Genomic DNA, 20,525 nt, shown 5'->3' on the forward strand with positions numbered 1-20,525 from the left:
GGAACTATGGTTGGAAATAAATCAGAGTTTTTTTTTTTTTTTTTTTTAATTATTATTTTTTTTTATAAGAGACAATTTCATTGATGTTTGAAATTTACAAAAGGAATGTGTTATCCATGATGTTTATGAAAAAAAACCTTCCCAATTTACAATAATGGAGGTATGACAATATAGTGTGGTAAACAATACTATCGAAGAGCTTTGTATCAATCTACATGTTCTTTGTGAACACTCTTTTATTTTTTTCTTTTCATTGATTCCAAAAGAAAGCCATAATGAGATTTTTCCATAGAAACACTTTTGAATTCTTGAAGGGGTGGTATGTTAAGGTCATCTTCAATAAATTCTTTACCTCACTAGGGAAAAGTGCGATGTCATCCGAAAAGAAAGAGAATCCTTTTCAAGAAATTATGAGCGTACGTGTATTGCATAAATAAGTGGCTTCGTAATTGCACAATGGGTACCAACTTGGATATAGAGTCATATAGGGCATTCTTTTATGTTGATTTTCACTTGTGCTAATGTCTTTATGCGCTATTTCCCAAATGAAGAACTTCACCTTTTTAGAGTGATTTTCTTTCCATATTGTCTTTGCTAGCGTGGTGTTTATGGCCTCCTTTTTTCCCTATGTCCATCATAAAAAAGTTTGTAGAGAAGTCTCCGTCAGCGCTAGGAAGCCATGTCAATGAGTCTGCTTCTTTAGACATTACAACTAGCGCGAGGTCAAGGCTCAATTCAGCCCATTCCATGGTTTCATTATCCTAAAGGCACCTACTAAGCTTTAGGTCCCATAAATTGTTAACATCATTCTACGTTTCTTTGATCGTGGTTGTTTTCCTACGAGAGAGTCTATACATAAGTGGATACTGAAAGGTTAGCATGGTGTTTTTAGTCCAAGGTTAGTCCAAAAAGATGTGCTTCCTCCACCCATCCTATGACAAATTTGACTGGTGACAAGGTTTTGGTGTTTTTTGTGTACGTCCATGGCCCCTTTGCAGAGGTGGAGGGGGTCAATTTGTATATAACGTAGGAGTATATTTGGCCCTTATAAATTTTTTCCACAAGGCATTGTCTTCACGATAATATCATCCATTTGGTGAGGAGAGCCTTGTTCTTCTCCTTTATTAAAAATAGACCAAGTCCTCTCTTGTCTGCTGGGTGGGAGGTTTTATGATACTCCATCGGACAAGGTGTTGGCCATCTTTCCACGGATAGTTTCTAATAACCTTTCTATGACTGTAGCCACTTTTTGTTGCATTTCAAATCGGAACATGTGGTAAGTTGTGTGGCTTGTATTAAGGTGAGTCTTCCGACTTTGGAAGTATAACATGATGACCATGTTGAAAACCTTCTTTCTGCTTTATCAATAATAATCTTCCAAAAGGACAGGCATCAATAAAAGTTAAATCGTTTTGAGGTGGCACATTCGAAGGCCTCACTTTGGTGTCCAACTTCTAAGCTTTTCTAGGGGTTCTCTCTTCAAGGTATTAATTTGAACTTAGCCGCCTTTACTTTCCCACAATTTCCTTCTCTTACATTGCTCTTTTTCTTTTCTGTTTTTCTCCTTTGTAGAGCTAGTATCTTTTTTTTCCATTTCTTCAATGAAAAGCGTTGTTTCTTGTATAAAAAAAAAAATAATAATAATAAAATAAAATTAAAAAAAAAAAAGAGAGAGAGAAAGGAAGAAATCTTACAGATCGGTAATCAACATGTTTAATAGCGCGTAGAAACTCATCAGGAAGTATATCAGGAGGCATTAGTTCCTGTGTGCATAAAAGGTACAAAGTGCAATTGATATTATCATATCTGTGGTGGAATTCAACAAATTATCACAATTTATTAGGCGTCAATCAGCTAATGTGACCGCATGTTTCTAGCAGTACTTAAAATTCATTAAAAAGTTTACAATGCTTACCATAAATGTTTTATAAGGCGTTGCATTTGACAGAACAGTTGAGGCTTGCACACATGTGCCATCGGCTAGACGCACCTATATAATTCCCGTGTCATCACTTTATGATCAATACTTCGAAGTCAGCAGGATGTAAATACTAACCCCTTTTACTCTACCAGAGTCCTCAACCATCAATTCTGACACCTAACAAAAAAAAAAAATGAGAATGACATGCGAGGTTATGCATTAATATGAATTACATGCACTAACATAACTAATTTTCCCAAAGAATTGACTGTAATTTATTACGGAGAGGCAACCCAGCTGCTCCTTTGTTTTGTTTTGTTCTTTTTTAAAATAGGAAATAGAGAAATATATTTATAAGAAAGAATACTAAAGAACAACCAGAGGGTCAGAGGTAAAAGAAACTCCACCCACCATAAAAGTACAAGAGAAGAGGTTTCCAAGAGATTTGCAGAGGTTTGGTTTTTCATTATCATTTATCACTTGTTCATTCATACATAAGCAATTTTTTATTTTCCCTTGTAAATAACTTATTTGAACACCACCAAGAAGAAGTAAATTGGAATCAAACAAATATGACCTGTCTCCAAAAAATCTATGATTTCCTCCTCCCAAGTAAACCAAAAAAGATCTCTGTCCAGAAAATTCCCCAGAAACTCAGACTTAAACATGCCTTAAAACTCACACTTGCAAGGGCTATCAGAAGCCAAAATAGAAGACCAGCCTTGAAGGCAAAGAGGCGAGGGAGGTGGATATGAACATTTGAATCATATTTAGTGGTTATGCCTGATCAGAGTTAAAATTTTGATTTTTTTTTTCATAGAATTTTAGAATAGCATTTGTGCAGAGATTGAGCACCCAAAGGCGTTAGAAGAGGTTATGATAGACTCTACGTTCCAAGAGGTTGGGTTCACTTGTAGACTCAATTCTTGTCCATTCTTTGGTTTATCTTGGTTAGAGAGGATTAGAAATGTGTTCATTGTAGGAGAGTTCTAAGAGGGATGTGATCGAACCCATCTTTTAATAAAGTTAGTTTTCTATACAAAAAAAATCTTACTTTCTATACATCAACATAACCATGATTAAACTTCAAAAGGGTAGATAATTGAGAGTCCAAGAAAAACACCATGAGACAAGGCTTGCTAAATTGAAGTTATCAGTCTTTCAGCTTTTTATTGAGTAAAGGCAGAACTTCTCTATAGAGAAAACTTTAAACATATCTATGGAGACGAGAAAAACCCCAAGAGAGACCATGATTAAAATTCAATTTCATGGTTTGTTGGATTCAATTAAATTTCAGAGAGCTTCCTCACTTACCAATTCAATAGCTTTTCGTAATTTATCTGGAAATGGCAATGCTGTAAACTTTAATTGGTTAAATTTTCTAGTAATCTTCTTTTTTGAGTCTTTGATTACATATGAACGTGTCAATAATTAATGAAAATTTTAGTTGTGTTAAAGAGAAGAATAGGTTGCGATCTTGTTTCCCCTTTTGTATACTTATTTTATTTGCTCAATTTGGGATGGACGTGGAGATGCGAATCTCAAACCTTTCGGGAGGTTATTGAAAGGTTATTGGTGCTTAATCAAATAATCTATGTTCAGGTTTTAATATAATTCAACCATAATTTTTTTCTAATCCCAAAATAGAAACAAAGAGTATTCATGGAGAAGGAACAAACTTATACTACGCTCTCGACAATGTTGTTTATCACGCTATATCTTGGTGTAAATTGTCTAATACCTTTGGATCCTACCATCATTCCTCCTTCATTGTAAATTGAGAAGGTTTTTTGTAAACCTCATGGATGGCAGATCCCTTTTGTAAATTTCAAATATCAATAAAATTGTATCTTATCCAAAAAAAAAAAAAAAAAAAAATTTAAATAATCCAAAAATAGAAACAAAGAAGCAATTGTACCTCAGCATTTGTGATAATATGAGCGCCTGCTTCCCTTGCTGCATTACTAATGGCCATTGATACAGAGCCCATACCACCTTCAACATACCTGGGAGAAACTTTTAATTAAACTACACCCTCAATGAACAATGTTTTCATAAAATTAGATTTTTTTTTTGAAGAATAAATGTGCTTTCATTGAGAACAAAAAAAAAAAAAAAAAAGGCAAGAAACATTTATCACTGGTTTAAAGAAAAATAATAGTACATCCATATGGGAACTCAACAATGGGGAAATAAAAACATATTTCAAGAACAAAAGAGAAAACCCAGCTTCCTATTCTACACTATTCGCTGGTTACTACAAAGAAAAAAAAAACCCAATTCATATTTATCATATCGACTAAAGTGCTTTGATCTAGCTAACTTCAGGGCTCAATGGTGTTTGCTTTATAACTCTTCTAGCATTGTTTGTTTGAATTTTTCTTTCAAACTCCTTAGGAAGTGTATGTCCTTGAACACGATGGAAGGAAGGATTGAACACGATGGAAGGAAGGGTCTCCAGTTGTGCAAGATAATACATTCTCTCACCTTACAATACAATGCCATAAGATCAAATTTATACAATAACCCACTCATAAAATAAGCCAAGATTTGTAGGAAAATTAAAATTTAAAATTGTTAGAAAATATATTTAAGATTTGTAGTCCATAGAAATACAAGCTTGAAAAGTTAATGAAGGATCAAATAAATGTTGAAAAAAATGCTTGTTTCTTTGATATTTTTTGCGGGATTTGGCTTCTCTAGTAGAATTTTTAGAAGGATTGAGAGATCTTGGGAGTAGGTTTGGGAGGTCGCTTGGTTTAATGCATCTTCATAGATGTCCGTTCATTGGGCTTTTTGTAATTACCAGCTTGGTCTCATTCGTTTGGATTGGGGTCCATTCCGGTAGTTAGTATTGAAACCTCTTTTGTGGGCTTGTTTTTTGTATGTCCTTGTACGTTCTTTTATTTTTCTTTATGAAAGCTTGATTTCTTACCCAAAAAAATAAATAATGACAACATACAAAAATGCCAAAAATCGAATGGAACTATGATTATCATCAATGTTTGGACCCTGACATGGAGCTAGCTAGTAAACAAATTTTCAACCAGGCTACTTCATATTTTTAAACAAGATACAAATCCGTGTGCCCTTCGAAAAATCAATGCTTTTAAATCTCATATAAATGAAAAGGAACAACAGGTAATTCACAGTTTCTACTCTATGCTTTGCAATTTACATGTCAAACCAAAAACTGGAATACATACGACCAGATACCACGATCCCCATCAGTTTCACCCATCACATGATGAAGTAGCACATATCCACTACCAGGTGTGTGCACACTTCCCTACAATATGAACTACGAAGTCAAGTAGGTAAAGATAGTTGTTACTGTTAGTATTCTGATTCTGTATAATTGACAATATTAAGCACATCCTTGTCCAATTACAGAATCAAAAAGTAATAATAATCACAACGATTTAACAAAAACATCCAAAAGTAATTGTTTCTTCATATTATGCCTCTTGACAAAGGAAAATTGAAGCATGTGAAATAAGAACGGATTGCATTGAGATAAAATGTACTAGTGTTTAAAAATTTGAGCTTTGTATGACTATAGCACAACAACTAATATGATCAAATAGTGGTATTCAATGTTAAATATGATTGAATAGTGGTATACTATGTTAAATGGGAGCAGATTGCTGAGAGATGAATATACAAATGTTAAAAATTTGAGCTCTATCAGACGTCAACTAATATGATTGAATAACCAATTATATGTTGTCAGCGTTCAAGTTGACAGAGTATCTCAAAGTAATAGATTTAATTGTTTTTCTTTTCTTTTAGCTTGCACACACCTCAAGTATTCTCATAGCACAACTGTCTAATCCTACTACATTTGATTGTCAAGAAAACTGGTAGGTTATTAGATCCAAAGTAGGTGGCCACCATAACTCAAACCTATACCTTCTAAACTCCTTTCTCACTTACTTTGGTCTTTATTGATCACTAGGTCAATCAAATGTGGTTTGATATAAAGGTCTCTTTCATTTTTGGGAAAATCTACGTTAGGCCAATTAGTGAATCTAACTTCACTAATAGAACCATCGAACTCCATAATATTTGGAAGCAAGAAAGCTAAGTCTTTAATATCCCAAATAAGTGCCTCCTAAGGATTTAATTCATGATCTTAAGTGTCAGACCACGGCCCTTAATGACCAATATGCCAACCCAAGGAGGTTTGATGCAATAGCTTCTTTCATTTTGGGAAAATCTTAGGTAGGCCAATTAGAGAATCTGAACTACACTAGTAGAACTATCGAACTCCATGAAATTTAGTAGCAAGAAAGCTGAAACTTTTATATCTCAAAGAGGTGACTGCTTAGGATTTTATTCTCGATCCTTAGCATTGAACAGCGGCAGTGAGTGGGGGGTAAGATTTTCCAGAGAAGTGTTTTAATAACCTCTATGCCAACCCAAGAAAAAAAAAAACAGTGTTTTTTTTAATTATTATTATTTATTTTTTTATAAGAAACATCAAAACACTTCATTCCTCAAAAATCAAAGAAACAATCTGAAGGGGAAAACCAAATATTGTTTTTCAATTGGGAGTCTCTTGAGGGAATTTCTACGTATGAAGTTGGATGGTCGAGCATTTATCTTTAAGGGTTTTCAAATGGTGGGGAATGATGAGAAGTAGGAAACAACCACCATGGGTTGGCCTAATGGTCACTAAAGCCGATGAAAAATAAGGGTTGTATGGTGGCCACCTATCTAGGATTTAACATCTTATGAGTTTTTTTGGCAACCAAATGTAATAAAGATTGGCTATGATGCTCCTGGATATTTCAAAGAGAGAGTGAGGAGTTTGAGGTTAGCAAGTAAAAGCCATCTATCTTCAACAAGAATTTCTTTGTCTCAATAAGAGTTGATTGAGGAGCATAGTTCTAGTCGGAGGAAGCCATGAGAAAAGCGGGCAAGAAAAGAAAGGCATCCATGGATATAAAAAAAGGCGAATGAGTTGGGAAGACGAGTGTCAAGATAGTATAGTATGAAATTTTACTAGTTTAAAATTTATTTAATTATATTCTAAGCATATATATATATAGATTGTTGACATATAAGAATCCTTACCACCGTCCCTATGATAGCATCTGTTGCAAGTGTAGCTTTCAGAACATCTCCCTAAATAATATGTGATGAAGAATTTGTTAGAGAAACTACAAACAATTTCATCATCAAATATAGTAAGAAGTACGGATACGGATACCACATGACATTGATACAGTGACAAGTCAATTTTAAAAATCTAGGACATAGACAAGACAAGGACCCATTTATTAAAATATACATTTTTGTACTAGAAAACTCAAAGTCAATAAGTTTATACATGCTTGAAATAAGTTTATACATGCTTAAAAAATGAGTTTGATGTATTTCTCTCTCAAACTTTATTTATTTTTTGTCCTATATTATCATGTGACTATTTAGTGTACTTTACACGTGTTTGATCCGTGTCTGATAAATGTTGGACCTATATTGATTTTGTGCAACCAGTGTCGAACACATCTATAGCGCTAAAGAGTGTTTATATACATGTCCAACGAGTATCAAAGTGTTCAAATGTCTGACACAAATATGCTAGTTAAACTAATGTATCTATGCTTCTTGTATATCTTACGAAGGTAATGTAATTCAAAATATTGAGAAATGACAGAAGGTATGGCTAGAAGACAGACAGGCAACAAATTCGTTGCAAAGTCAACTTCATAAATTATTGGTTATAAAGTAATTATCAAAGGCTCAAAGGCTAAAATGAAGTACTGAGAAAAATGATTTCCAATTTGCAGTAGAATCAGTTGACTGTATAATGGAATCACATCTGGCAAGAACTCTGGAAAAATGAGAAAAATATACTTCAAAGACTAAAATTAAGAAATGTGAAACAAGAACATAGTTTAAATTTCAAGTGCAAGATAGAAAATTGACTGGCGGAGGTGGAGGGAGAGGAAGTTGATCACTCTTATATCGAATACAAATAGAACAATTAAGATGGTCAGTATTTGAAAGAGTAGAACAAACATTAAAAAATTAGATGACAACCTCAAACCAATTGTTTAAGACCTTCGAAGACGGAGAAAACAGAAGGTCCATGAAGTCTCTGCAAAAATCAATAACAACATACTTGAAAATGGATCGTATTAAAAAGAAACGCATTTAAAAGGGATGCTCAGCCAGCTCGTGAATTGAAATTTAAACAAAAATATTTCCACGAACTCATACTTTAAAATGGCAACACTACTAAAAAAAATGGAGTCCCTTTAAAGCAAAAGTTCAATAAGAAATTGACAAAAAATTCAGCATTTTTCAATAAAACTAGATTAGATGAACACATACAAATAAATAATAGAGATAGATCTCCTACACCATATCCTTTTGCCCCAAAGAAAGAGCGCTTCGAAGACATTTTGCCCAAAAAGTTGAATTTTTTAACTTATCCCCCAGCCGATGTTTAAGAGATGAAATGTCATGCAGGATCTCTGGCGTGGGTGAGTCCAGAAGAAGATCCATGAATTTACAGAACCTTTCTAATTGAGCCTCATATCTGTATGCACCAAAAATGGAAGATTTTAAGATACTCACGTTTTATCTATTAAACATAGTCGAACATGTTTGAGAATGAACAAAAGTGTGGTTAATAGAAGATTCGGATTTTAGATACAGTAAACAACTTCAAACATATTGAAGACTTAACTAAGTCAGTCAATAGACAATGTCGCACAGCCCAGCATCTTGTCGGGCATTCTATGACGTCATTCGAAGTTCATAAGCCTATGTATTCTTTGCTATTCTTAGAAAATGTAATTCTTCAATTTACATTCTCTTTCTCAATTGTTTCTCAATGGGTGTCGATTATGCAAGAAAGAAAACGAATTACAAAGCCACTTGTTTATGCAATGTACGTATGCTCATAATTTTTGGACAACGATTCTCAATATATTCGGTGACATCTCACATTTCCTAGGGAGCTAAAGGAATTTTTGGATATGGTCTTAACGTACCACCCTTTTAAAAATGCAAAAGCCCTATTATGAAAAAACTTCATCGTGGCTTTCTTTTGAAATATGTGGAAAGAAAAAAATCAAAGAATATTTGCAGAATAGACACATACCTACACAAAACTTTTCAACAATTGTTTTCCAAGCTATATATTGGTGTAAACGGTTTGATAAACACCATGATTATACATCCTTTTCAAAATTTCAATCATTCTTACTCAAACATAAGCCCAACATTAGAGTTGCTTTGGCATTAGCGGATCAATAATACAAACATGCAAAAAGGGAAGGATAAAGACCTGGGATAAGCGTCAGCGTCTCGTTTGGAGAACTTGGAAATTTCTGAATAATTAAGATCCTTATTAGGACCTAACAAAAGATATCGCCCATCCAAACAAGGCGTAAAAGATGATGGGTTCCTCTTTAAAAGCTTTAATCCGTGCCTCGCTAGCTCTAATTCCCTGACCTCCATTAGAGATGATTTTTAAAAAAATGATCGATAAGTAAACTCAGTGACTTGAACCAGGAATGAAAAGCAAACAAACGGATTAGATTATAAAAACAGTTAAACCGACTTGATGACAGATGGGCGGAGGAGACTCTGTAGGTAACTGCACCGGGAGAATTTAAAGCCGGGGATGAGTTCTTCAGTCACGGCAGCTCCGCCGAGTACATGGCGTCGCTCAAGTACTGCGACGGAGAGACCGCCACGAGCTAGGTACGCGGCAGCGGTAAGGCCATTGTGGCCACCGCCGATTACCAACGCATCCCATTTCTGATTCTTCAAGACGGCCGCAGATCCGGCGGCGCTGCTGAAACTCCGCCGCCACATTGTTTGCGAGAGTGTGACTGTGGATTGATGAGGAACAGAAATGGAGATAGTATTCAGTGGAATAGTTTGCCGCGAAAATGAAAATGGGGGATGAGAGAGGAGCTACTTCTTGTTAGACTAACCTCTCCATTCTCCAATTTATTGGCATACCATATTAGACAAACAGACTCTTCAAATGGTATGATATTGTCATTTTGAGCATAAGCTCTCATGGTTTTGATTTGGACTTTACAAAATGCCTCATACCAATAAACTCATGATCATTCCCTAAATTAACCAATGTGGGACACTTTCATCCAACAGTTACAATCACACTTTGATGGTAGCAGATTTGTTTGTGCAACACTCACTTCTTAGCACAACAAGTGAGTTAAGTTTATTCGTTATCGCCTACGGCCAAGCGACATATGTTCGAGCGTCTCAATTCAAGAAGAAAGTTTTATAAAACGGGAGCAGAGAGATTTCGAAAGAGAGTTTTCGTAAATATTATATTTATTCAAATTATTCCCAATAAAAACAGGTTATTGATGTCAAGGTCCTGTTAGACGAACACAACTTTCAATAAATCTGAACGGGTGGAGAACTGGTTTGAGAAACAGTGTTTACAGAGAGATCGTTTTTCTTGGGGTCCCTTTCAAGTCGAAGAAACAATTGGCAGCTTGTCATCTTTCACCAGAAGCCTAAAATGGTATAAATCTGAACGAGCATTGGCCAGGATCTTGCCACAACGCCCCAATGCACACCAGCCACAGATATTACACGCTTTAAGCTCTCAAATGGCGAGCCCCACCTGCCGTGATTTTAGATTTTTGATTCCGTTTGCAAGACTTTTACAGTTTACTCAACGTCTTAATTCTTTAGTATCTAGAACATTGTAGCATAATCTTTTCCCTTCTCGATGATTTCCTCGCCCAGCGGCATTGCGCCGTCGCATAAGACAGAGCTCTATGCCCTTACTGCTAACTCAGCATTTGTTCCTCTGAGGAGAGCATTTCGACATAGTAAGATTTATAGATTCCTCTTTTTTTGTTTTTGTCACCATTTTCTATGTGTTTCTAGTTTCGGATTCTAAGTACTGAATTGTTTGAGTTTGGATTTCTACTCGGAGGAAGCAAATGTGTTATGAACAGGAGAAGTTTTGCCATTAGAGGAATTGTGGCTTCTGGAGTTTCAGTTATGGGCTCTTCTGTGGTTATGCAGCCTGCTCAAGGTCAGAGTCTTTTATGTGTGTGTGTATATATTTGACCTCTTTAATGGGGTTTTCTAGTGAGTTATTCAATGCAGCTTGGCTAAGTCTTGCTATGTTATTTCTGTAGGGATTGAAAGATTGCCTTTCAAGCCAGAAGGTTATAACTTCTGGACGTGGCGGGGTCACAAGATACATTATGTTGTACAAGGGGAAGGTCCTCCAATAGTTCTTATTCATGGTTTTGGTGCTTCTGTATTTCATTGGAGGTTTGATTTAGTTGCCTTTTTCTACTTAATCGTTGTACTTTAATGAATGAGTTGAAAAACTATTAAGTTCTCTTAAGTTTTCGGCGTTAGATCTTAAGTTCAAATTCTATATCTTCTTGTTTCAACTTCATATAATAATCAAGGCATTGGAACTTTGGATTATGATTAATATTTGAGTTCACGTGTTAAGGAATGGAATGGAATGAATCAAAGAACTTGAACTTCTGCGTCTTGTGGCAACTTAACTGTATCCTTGTTGTCGATAAATTGAGTGATTCCTGTTGGGTTGCCGGGTGTGTTGTTTATTTATTTATAGGTTATTCAATTGTTATATATGTCTATAGTAAAACTATATATGCAAAATGTTCTAGACGACCATTTATAATAAAAAGCTGATAGAGCTATATATATATATATATAGTAAATAGTTATGTATAGTAGATGGTTATGTTAGTAAAACTAAATATATGAACTGAACTATATATATATATATACTTCTTAGGTAGTGCTTTGAAACTTTCTATATTCTCTCTTACTTTACATACAAAAGTCATAATAGTCAATGTTACTCTTTGCATTTCTCTCTCTTGTTCTTTGTGTTCATCTAGATTGAGTATTTGCATTGTTGTGCCATCCTAACAATTCCTTGTCTTTTATGGTTTTTTTCCCTAAATGAAGGTATAACATACCAGAGCTGGCTAAAAAGTACAAGGTTTATGCCTTAGACTTGCTGGGATTTGGGTGGAGTGATAAAGCAATTATTGAGTACGATGCCATGGTCTGGAGGGACCAAGTTGTCGATTTTATGAAGGAAATAGTAAAACAGCCCGCAGTTTTAGTTGGGAACAGGTAATAAAATGGACTGAATATAAGTTTGTAGTACAAAAGGCCACTTTCAAATACACAATTTTGACACAAAGAACTTCAGTTTGTTCTAAAACATGACAGTCATTCATAAAAGCAAACTAAAGGGTATTATTTATATGCCTGCAATTTTGTGAAGATGGCACCATCAGGTGTTTTAGCTATCATTTCAATGTCTAAAGACCTACATGTTTCAAAGTGTGCACCCATTTTTTTGGATACAAAGCATGTGTGTTCTAAGTTGCATGCACTCACTTGTAGAGTCTACTTCAACTTATGTCTCAACTCGACTTTTCGAGTCTTAACCTATTGTAATTCTATTGTTTCCTCATATTTCAGTTTGGTACGACCATTGTTAAAATTAGCTTCCTTTCTTCATTGTGGTTTGTTTTAGATGTTATAATCTACGGTTACAATGGCAAAGCAAAAGATTAATGTTTATCCATGTTGGTTGTCAGTAGGGGTGGCTGGGGCGGGACTAGGCTTTTAATTCAAACTAATTCTTGATGTTGCATTTGAAGTGCCTCTATTTAATGGTCTTTGGCAGCCTCGGAGGATTTACCGCCTTGGTTTCAGCAGCAGGGTTGCCGGAGCAAGTTCGCGGAGTCGTATTACTAAACTCCGCAGGGCAGTTCGGAGACACAAATAAGTTGACAGATGAGCCAAAAGGAGAAACAAGCTTCCAGAAATTCCTCGTGAAGCCACTGAAAGATTTTTTTCAACGGATCTTTCTTGGAGTTCTTTTCTGGCAAACTAAGCAACCAGCTAGAATTGTTTCTGTTTTGAAGAGTGTAAGTGGATTGCTAAGCTCTTTGTTTTAGGGCATTGTCAGGCTATTGGAGATCATGTTCAGTGCCAACTAACATTATACCAAAAATAACTAATTGTTTGTCTGAAATGGTGATCCACGTTTTGTAAGCATTTCAGGTTGCCGTGTGTCACGGTCATGCTTGAAAGTGCGATTGTGACACCCGCTTGAATGTCTTTTAATTCATCTCGGTTTCCCTTACAGGTGTACATAAATTCTGAAAATGTGGATGACTATCTGGTAGAGTCTATAACAAGGCCAGCAGCCGACCCGAATGCTAGAGAAGTTTATTACAGGTATGCGTTTTACTTCCCCGTATTTGGAAAAGGTGATGTATTAGAAATATACATAAAAGATCGACGTACTCTTACCTATCAACTTAGGATTTTGAAACTCGTGATAGTTTAATACATGGATAAGTGAATCATAGTCATTGCTCGGAACATGAAGTTTGTCGATTTCGGTGCAGATTGATGACGAGATTCATGTTCAATCAAAGCAAATATACACTAAACAGTGTGCTGAGTGAGCTGTGTTGCCCATTGTTGTTGCTGTGGGGTGACTTAGATCCATGGGTTGGACCTGCTAAGGCCAACAGAATCAAAGAGTTCTATCCCAACACAACTGTTGTACATTTGAAAGCAGGCCATTGCCCACATGATGAAGTTCCAGAGCTTGTCAACTCAGCTTTAATGGATTGGCTGGCAACCCTGCAACAAGCTCAACCAACACTCTGAAAAACTCTCTCAAAATTTTACTGTCACTTGTGAATCTTCACTCCATTTTGAGATTTATGTATACTTTTCAAATGAAATCTTATTATTAGTTTGAAATTAATTTTTATTAAATGTGGTAAACAACAAAATATTTTGTTATTTTAGAAACAGCAAATATATTTTCAGCTCGGGATAAGCTATTATTGTGTTATAAGCAAATATGGTAACTTGGTAACTCCCTAACCTCCGCTTTATGGTGCGAAATTGTCTCGAGGTCATGAGATCACACGTTCCTCCTCCCTTTTGTTTCTTTATTCTTTTTTGAGTGAATTCGAGATATGATCCGAAGAGGATATCCGGATGATCTTTCTTTTAGTAATTAACCTAAAAATAAATTAAAATGAAAATATCAGTAGTTCAAATTTTTTATTATGTGTCTAATAATTTTGACATATTTAAAATATTTAAAAATTAATTAACCTATTAAAAATAAAATTTAATAAAATTTTATGTCGGGATAAATTTTGACTTTTAGAAAATAAATATATATATATATATATATATATATATATATATATATATATTTATATAAAAAATAACTTGAAGGACAAGGAACACAAAATTGGAAAATTAAAATTTAATTGGACATCCAAATTAAAAAATAACAAATTTATTAGATATTAAAGTTTTAACCCTGTAAAACTTGTAGTTTAACCTAAAAACAATAAATGAAAAAAAAAAAAAAAAAAAAAAAAAAAAAAAAAAATCTGATTCCATGAGAAACTTGCCTAAAATTTGGAATCTCATAAAGATTCTTATCTTCCAATGTGGAATTGAGGAGACTAGACTGCATTGGACTATGTGGTGATANAAAAAAAAAAAAAAAAAAAAAAAAAAAAAAAAAAAAAAAAAAAAAAAAAAAAAAAAAAAAAAAAAAAAAAAAAAAAAAAAAAAAAAAAAAAAAAAAAAGGTGCGTCGGTTGAGCCGAAACTGACTCTTTCACTTAGTTCAGGGCCTTCGATTCGTCTTTTTCCATCCCTTTGGTTGCATCGGAGCTTTCACTGATTGCAGTCCATCTCCGAGAGTCTCGAGATATGGAGGCTTTCACTCTCGCGCTATCAGTGAGCGGCATTGCTTAGTTTTTACAGTAGCTCTATACATTTTTCTCACTTTTCTCCCTTCTTAATGTGTGTTGCTACCCTTGAACAGGCCAGCTGATGTAATCTCCACCGAGTCGGAGCGATCAGAAGCTGTTGATCCTATCTCAGAGAGGCACAAGTCACTGGAAATCGTAAGCTCATTTGTTATCTCTCTTTTCGTTTGAGACTTGGAGATTATTTACACCTAATTTCTTTGAGTTTGTCGAACTTGGATCTGAATTTAGAATTTCATTTGGATTATTTCGTATTATAGACAACACCGATGTTGCAGTCACCTCATACGGAAGGTAGTCTGACAGATATCTTAGTAAGAAAACCTCCCTCTTCTTCAAGTGCTGGTAGGATTTTTAGGATTGAACTCATTGTTTGTTTAGTTTAAGTTTTGGGTTAAGATTGGATTTCTTATTGTTTTTTCTATACTGTTTTGGTAATTATGAGTTGTTAAAATTTTCAAACTACGCTTCATATCTCCTTCGGGAGTATTTTAAGCATAATTGATTTAATCATTTACGTGTGGTGTTGCATTCCTTGATGTACCAATCACATTTGAAACACTTCAATTTCCTTAATATTATGATTACTTATGAAGTACAGAAGCTTCAATTTGGATAATGTGTCCATGTCTTACATGTGTAGGCCATTTGTTGAGCACAGTATACATATGTTTGATACTAGTTGAACAAATTGAGTACAATTTTGACATGTTTGAAACCGTTGTTAAGCACAATAAACATGTATCGAATGAGTGTTTTGAAAGTGAAATACATGTCAATTAATAGCATTGTTGACTTAAAAATTTCCTTTTCATTAAGATATTAAAGAATTAGAAAGTTGATAAGTTGGTTGAATTCTATTTTGAATATTTTTACATTATAAGCATCCTAACAAAACCTTTTTTTAGCACTAGAGTGATTTAGATGTACATATATATATTTTTTAAATCATGCATGATAGTCACCTATTTAAGATTTAATATCGTACAAGTTTTTCTTAGCATCCACTGCTGCATGGTTTGGTGGGTTCTTTTGTAAAATTAGTCGAGATGTGTGCAAGCTGGCCCAAACACTCACAGATATAAAAAAGAATAATAATAATCTCCTAGACCTTTTGAAGTTAACATTTCTTTATGTTTGTGCCATATACGTGTTCATGCTTCATAGCTAATCACGATTTCATTATGTAGAATCAATTGTTAATTTTCTAGTTTAGATTTCTTTCTAGTTTTATGACTCTTGGTTGTTGCTTGGATATTGAGATTATTGAGACTATTGCTTAATTAGTTATTGTTATTGAATCACCCGAGCTTGGGAGGCCGAGGAGACCGAGGCTTGAGTTGATGAAGAAGGAAACTATGCTCGGGATAGTTATAAGATAAATATTATTAAAAAAAAAAAAGGGCAAGGTCAACATAGGGGCAAAATGGTCGTACTCTTACTTGAGGGGTCTGGTTAGTTGGGTCATAACAAGAAAGAGAAAGAAAGAAGAGAGGAGAAAGAAGAAGGGAGAAGAAGTTAAGGGTTTTGGAAGAGAAGCCGCCCGCCTCAAATCCGCCGTTGGAGATCGAATCCAAGGCAAGAAACTTCGAATCAAGACTCCTCTCGGTGCTGGAGGAAGAGTTTGGGTGATGGATTCGCCCATTCCGGCAAGAAAATCCAAGAATGAACAAGGTAAGGTTTCGAACTTCTCGTTTCAATTTTACCTAGATCTGAGGAGTTTCTTGAGTGATAGATTTGGAGTTTTTGAGGTATGGAACTAAAATAGGATTTATACAGGTTTCTTGAAGGATTTCTGGATGAAAGTCGTAGTTTAATTGGAGTTTGAGTTAACCGTTCAAAAACAGAAAACGTGAGTTTTTTTTGTATCTTTGGATGGCTGTAATTCATTCTGTATTCAATAAACAAATAAAGGAAAAATACATGGTAGGAGTAGAATATGAGATCTCCAATGTTTGTGTGGAAACTTAGTTGATTTGGATTACAGATTGGAAGATTAAAAAATCGGAAGAAAATAGAACGAAAATGCGAAAACCTAACAATCTGGAAATTGAAAACACGTAGGAGGAGAGAGAATCGCCGCTATGCGTCACCCAATGAACAGAGAAGCAGGGCGGAGCCGGCAAGCGACACATGGCAGTGTTCCACTAAAGTAGCGGGTTCGGCTAGCCTGTCGACAAGCGCCAAAGCGCGCAGATTCGGGTCGACCCAGAACAACCGCCAAACCGATCTGATGACCAGCAGTCCAACCCGACGATCTCGCCACTCCCTGTGCGCCATGTGTCACCCCCACAAAATTCGAAGGGTAGGTCTCCATTCGTTGGGCTCGAAGTGCATCACTGGCCGCGTGTATGCCTTGCGCGTGGGGGAACCTGCCGATGCGTGGAATCCCATATTTTCACTAGTTCGGCCTCCGTTTGTTTGTTTTTCCTCCTGATTTCGATATTGACCTTATTGTTATGTGAATTAGGACATATCAAGGAAATTTCAGAATTTTTGGAACCTTCTTCGTCAAGAAATTCGATCTTGGAAAGACATGCGTCAACCAAGTAAGTAGCCATTTGGATTTCCACGAGCAACACTTGTAGGAACCGCTTGGAATAAGCATACATGTGTCAAATTCATAAACTAGTATATTAGTATAGAAATCATGGAAATGAATTAACTAAGGAAATCAATGGAATCTAGATATGAATGACTATGAAATCTGTTTAGACTGAGAATGTGATATTGTAGGTATGCATGAGGAGGAAGGGAAATTTGTGAAATCTACGCTCAGGGTGAAAATGGACGTTATCTACCCGTTGAACATGTTTGTTAATATTACATGAATTGTTGCATGTTAACTCCAATGCATGATTGCTTGTATTATCTTTCTTGTTGAATAGGAAGAAACTACAAGCTTAGATTAGGGCGCTTGAGACTAAGCAGGCTAGACAAAACTTTAGAAAGGGATACCTCTAAAATATCATGCATTTAGTCTCGCGAAGCAATTACCAGCAGACCCAGACCCCAGTATTCCTGACCACGACAGGTTTGTGAGACATTGCACGGGAATCCTAGAGATGAATGAATTCAAGTTTAACCCCCCAAGATCCGCCCTAGAAAGACTAGTAGGACACCATGGTAACTGTAGGTAGCCCGCCAGAGTTGAGCAATGTGGATAGCCTCCACTTCCCTCTCTATTCTGGTACCATCCCGTCGAGACAGAACTCCGATACTGAGATCGTTGAGCTAGCTAGACAGAGCCGGACAGTGAAGTGTGACCTGTGCCCTGACCTAGTGGTGGTAGCTAAGGGGTCTTCTGAACAGGACCTTGGGTCGTAGAAATCCGTCCTTGAGTGGGGGAGTGTGGAACTAAGTAGGGTGACTTAGTAGCTGACTGGCACACAAGGGTTCGCAATCCCCCGATTTTAGTGGAAGTATGGTCCCGCGGGAGGGAGGGTTGTGAGCTAACCTCCACGGATGATGTTCAGAGAAAGTTACTTAGGCAGATCCAATCATACTGTCCCCTCAGTTTTACTTGTGAGGTTGCGTCTCGCCTCAAGACACGGATCATCCACTGCATAAGATGGGCAAGCCTCCTAAGCTGTAGAAAGAGAGTTGTAGTTTAGTTCTCACTCCTTAGAACCCCGAGACAAGGCCGTGGATACCTACTAAGATAAGGATGCGAGAAGAGCCTACAAATAGGCTGCTTATTGAGTATTTTTATACTCATTCCTTTCTAATTTTTTTTTTTTTTTTTCCAGGTGAGTGATGCCATGGTTCGAGGCGGGAACGCGTGCGGAATCTTAAAGCCACGAAGGAGTGTCCCGGGGTGTCTAGGAGTTTGTACATGTTCATGTTTAGATATGTCATACATTTTTGTAACTCATACACTTACTTTTCCATGAAACACATACACTACTTGTATACTTTGTTTTGACATTAATTCTTGTGCGTAATTGCTAAAATCTTTCTGTAATTTCTTACTGTTTATCACATTTTACACGTTTTCCTGGCATAGTCTATTAGTCCAGCCCTTGATTTCGAGTCTCAAATTTTGGGTTGTGACAGTTTGGTATCAAAGCACCGGCTTTAGGTCTTGTAGACATTAGGGTATAGAGTCTAGTATCTCTATGGCTTAAGCTTCTGATAGACATTTTACACGTTTTCATGGCATAGTTTGTTAGTCCAGCCCTTGATTTCGAGTCTCAAATTTTGGGCTGTGACAGTTTGGTATCAGAGCACCGGTTTTAAGTCCTGTAGACATGAGGGTATAGAGTCTAGTATCTCTATGGCTTAAGCTTCTGACATGCTCCGCCGTGACCTGGTAAGTTCATTGATACTTGAGAGGTAGGAAAAATTGAGTTATATGTTTATGGGACTCAAGTCGAGGGTTATAAATAATAATGATTGTGCTCCTTTTGATTAGGCACAATAAAAACGTGGTATTGACTCTCACTCCCTGTCTGTTGACAGATAATGGTGCCTAAGAGGAGAGGAGCCTATCTCGGACTTGGTCCTAGGAGGGGCAGGAGAAGGGTCGAAGAGGACCCAACTATTCCTATCCCCGAGGTGGAGCAGCACCCACCCCTGGAGGAAACCAGAGAGCTAACCTCAGATGAGGAATAGGCGCCGCCACAGACACCTGCACCGAGGAGAGGCAGAAGAAAGGCCGAGCCTCGGGCTATTCAAGAGACTATTCCTCAGGACCCGGTGCCTAGAGGGACTCCACCAGCGCCAGCACTGATTCTTGAGGAGGTTCCTGCCCAGCCGACAACGGCGTTTACACTGGATGTGTTACAGGTATTCATGAGAACCTCTATGGAAAATCAAGCACAATTGACTCAGTTAATGCAGACACTAACGGCCAATCAGGCTACAATGCAGGGAACGAGAGATATGGGGATGACTGTAGAGTCTCGTTATTTTAGGGATTTTCAGCGGTTAGACAAGGTGGACCATGTTGCAGCTGAGACCCGGTTGGAGGCTATAGAGACGGTCTTTCTATACATGAACTGTCCACCAAAATATCAAGTCCACTGTGGACTTACATGCTAAAGGGCGAAGCCCATTTTTAGTGGAAAGGCGAGGGACTTACATGCTAAAGGGCGAAGCCCATTTTTGGTGGAAAGGCACTCGGAAAACTATTACTCCAGTGGGAGGTTATATTTCTTGGAATCAGTTCAAGGAAGCCTATTTGTGTAAATATTACTCAAGTGTCAGACAACATTCCTAGAACTGAAATAGGGGGACCATGACAAGATGATCTCGAGTTTAATAGGCTGGCAAGGTTCTGCCCTGAGTATGTCAGCAATGACGAGATGAAGACTGATCACTTCGTCGCCGGTCTCCGGATAGAGATTCAGGGTCTAGTAGTGGCACAGATATCCTCAGCTTCTTCTGGCTTGTGGTCACAAAATTATACCTTTTTCCTGCTGTTTTTGTTTGATTGCCTAGCGTATTTACGTTTCTCTACTAACATAGAAAAAGAAGATAAAGGCAAAAGTCACAGCTTTCGGAATAAAGGAAAACATATTGAGGTTCAAGTGACTTTCGATGTGCATTGGTTAGTCTAAGCAGTGGGGAGATTCCAATGGGATTCCATTAGTGTTTCAGAAAGGATGGGCAGTTGGAGGACCTTATTTTAGGTTTCACAGGGTAGAGACGAGTTTTGCAAGAATTGGCAGACCTTTTATTTGTGTACGGACCACTGGTTTATGGGCATTTCATTGTAGTTTCATGTAAGTGCAAGGATATATGGATTTTGTCGTTGGTAGAGTTAGTTTT

General features: G+C 36.6%; 2 protein-coding genes across 2 annotated transcripts in view; one reads left to right on the forward strand and one right to left on the reverse strand.

The window, feature by feature from the left end:
• Window positions 1–9,847, reverse strand: part of LOC111483124 (pyridine nucleotide-disulfide oxidoreductase domain-containing protein 2-like) — a 15,179-nt gene extending 5,332 nt beyond the window's left edge. Inside the window, exons 1-10 of the mRNA XM_023129263.1 lie at window positions 9,501–9,847; window positions 9,225–9,386; window positions 8,292–8,471; window positions 7,970–8,027; window positions 7,001–7,051; window positions 5,128–5,210; window positions 3,840–3,927; window positions 2,057–2,098; window positions 1,916–1,990; window positions 1,695–1,763 (exon numbers count right to left, since the gene is read on the reverse strand). Coding sequence (XP_022985031.1) covers window positions 1,695–1,763; window positions 1,916–1,990; window positions 2,057–2,098; window positions 3,840–3,927; window positions 5,128–5,210; window positions 7,001–7,051; window positions 7,970–8,027; window positions 8,292–8,471; window positions 9,225–9,386; window positions 9,501–9,757 — 1,065 coding nt within the window. The 5' untranslated portion in view covers window positions 9,758–9,847. The remainder of the gene's footprint in view (window positions 1–1,694; window positions 1,764–1,915; window positions 1,991–2,056; window positions 2,099–3,839; window positions 3,928–5,127; window positions 5,211–7,000; window positions 7,052–7,969; window positions 8,028–8,291; window positions 8,472–9,224; window positions 9,387–9,500) is intronic.
• A 546-nt stretch (window positions 9,848–10,393) lies between these two features.
• On the forward strand, window positions 10,394–13,732 carry LOC111483339 (pheophytinase, chloroplastic-like). The gene is made up of 7 exons (XM_023129518.1): window positions 10,394–10,758; window positions 10,866–10,967; window positions 11,074–11,212; window positions 11,891–12,061; window positions 12,624–12,867; window positions 13,089–13,180; window positions 13,354–13,732. The coding sequence occupies exons 1-7, from the start codon at window positions 10,656–10,658 to the stop codon at window positions 13,619–13,621; spliced, it is 1,119 nt and encodes a 372-aa protein (XP_022985286.1). The 5' UTR covers window positions 10,394–10,655; the 3' UTR covers window positions 13,622–13,732.
• Window positions 13,733–20,525: the final 6,793 nt, after the last annotated feature.

This window comes from Cucurbita maxima, unplaced genomic scaffold (assembly GCF_002738345.1).
Source record: "Cucurbita maxima cultivar Rimu unplaced genomic scaffold, Cmax_1.0 Cma_Scf00008, whole genome shotgun sequence".
Taxonomy (NCBI): domain Eukaryota; kingdom Viridiplantae; phylum Streptophyta; class Magnoliopsida; order Cucurbitales; family Cucurbitaceae; genus Cucurbita; species Cucurbita maxima.

Bases quoted from the DNA above. Each gene is read 5' to 3' on its own strand.
- LOC111483339 (XM_023129518.1), top strand. From the start codon at position 10,656: ATGATTTCCTCGCCCAGCGGCATTGCGCCGTCGCATAAGACAGAGCTC. The intron at 10,759-10,865 runs GTAAGATTTATA...TTCTACTCGGAG, and splicing joins GAGGAGAGCATTTCGACATA to GAAGCAAATGTGTTATGAAC. The intron at 12,062-12,623 runs GTAATAAAATGG...GGTCTTTGGCAG, and splicing joins GCAGTTTTAGTTGGGAACAG to CCTCGGAGGATTTACCGCCT.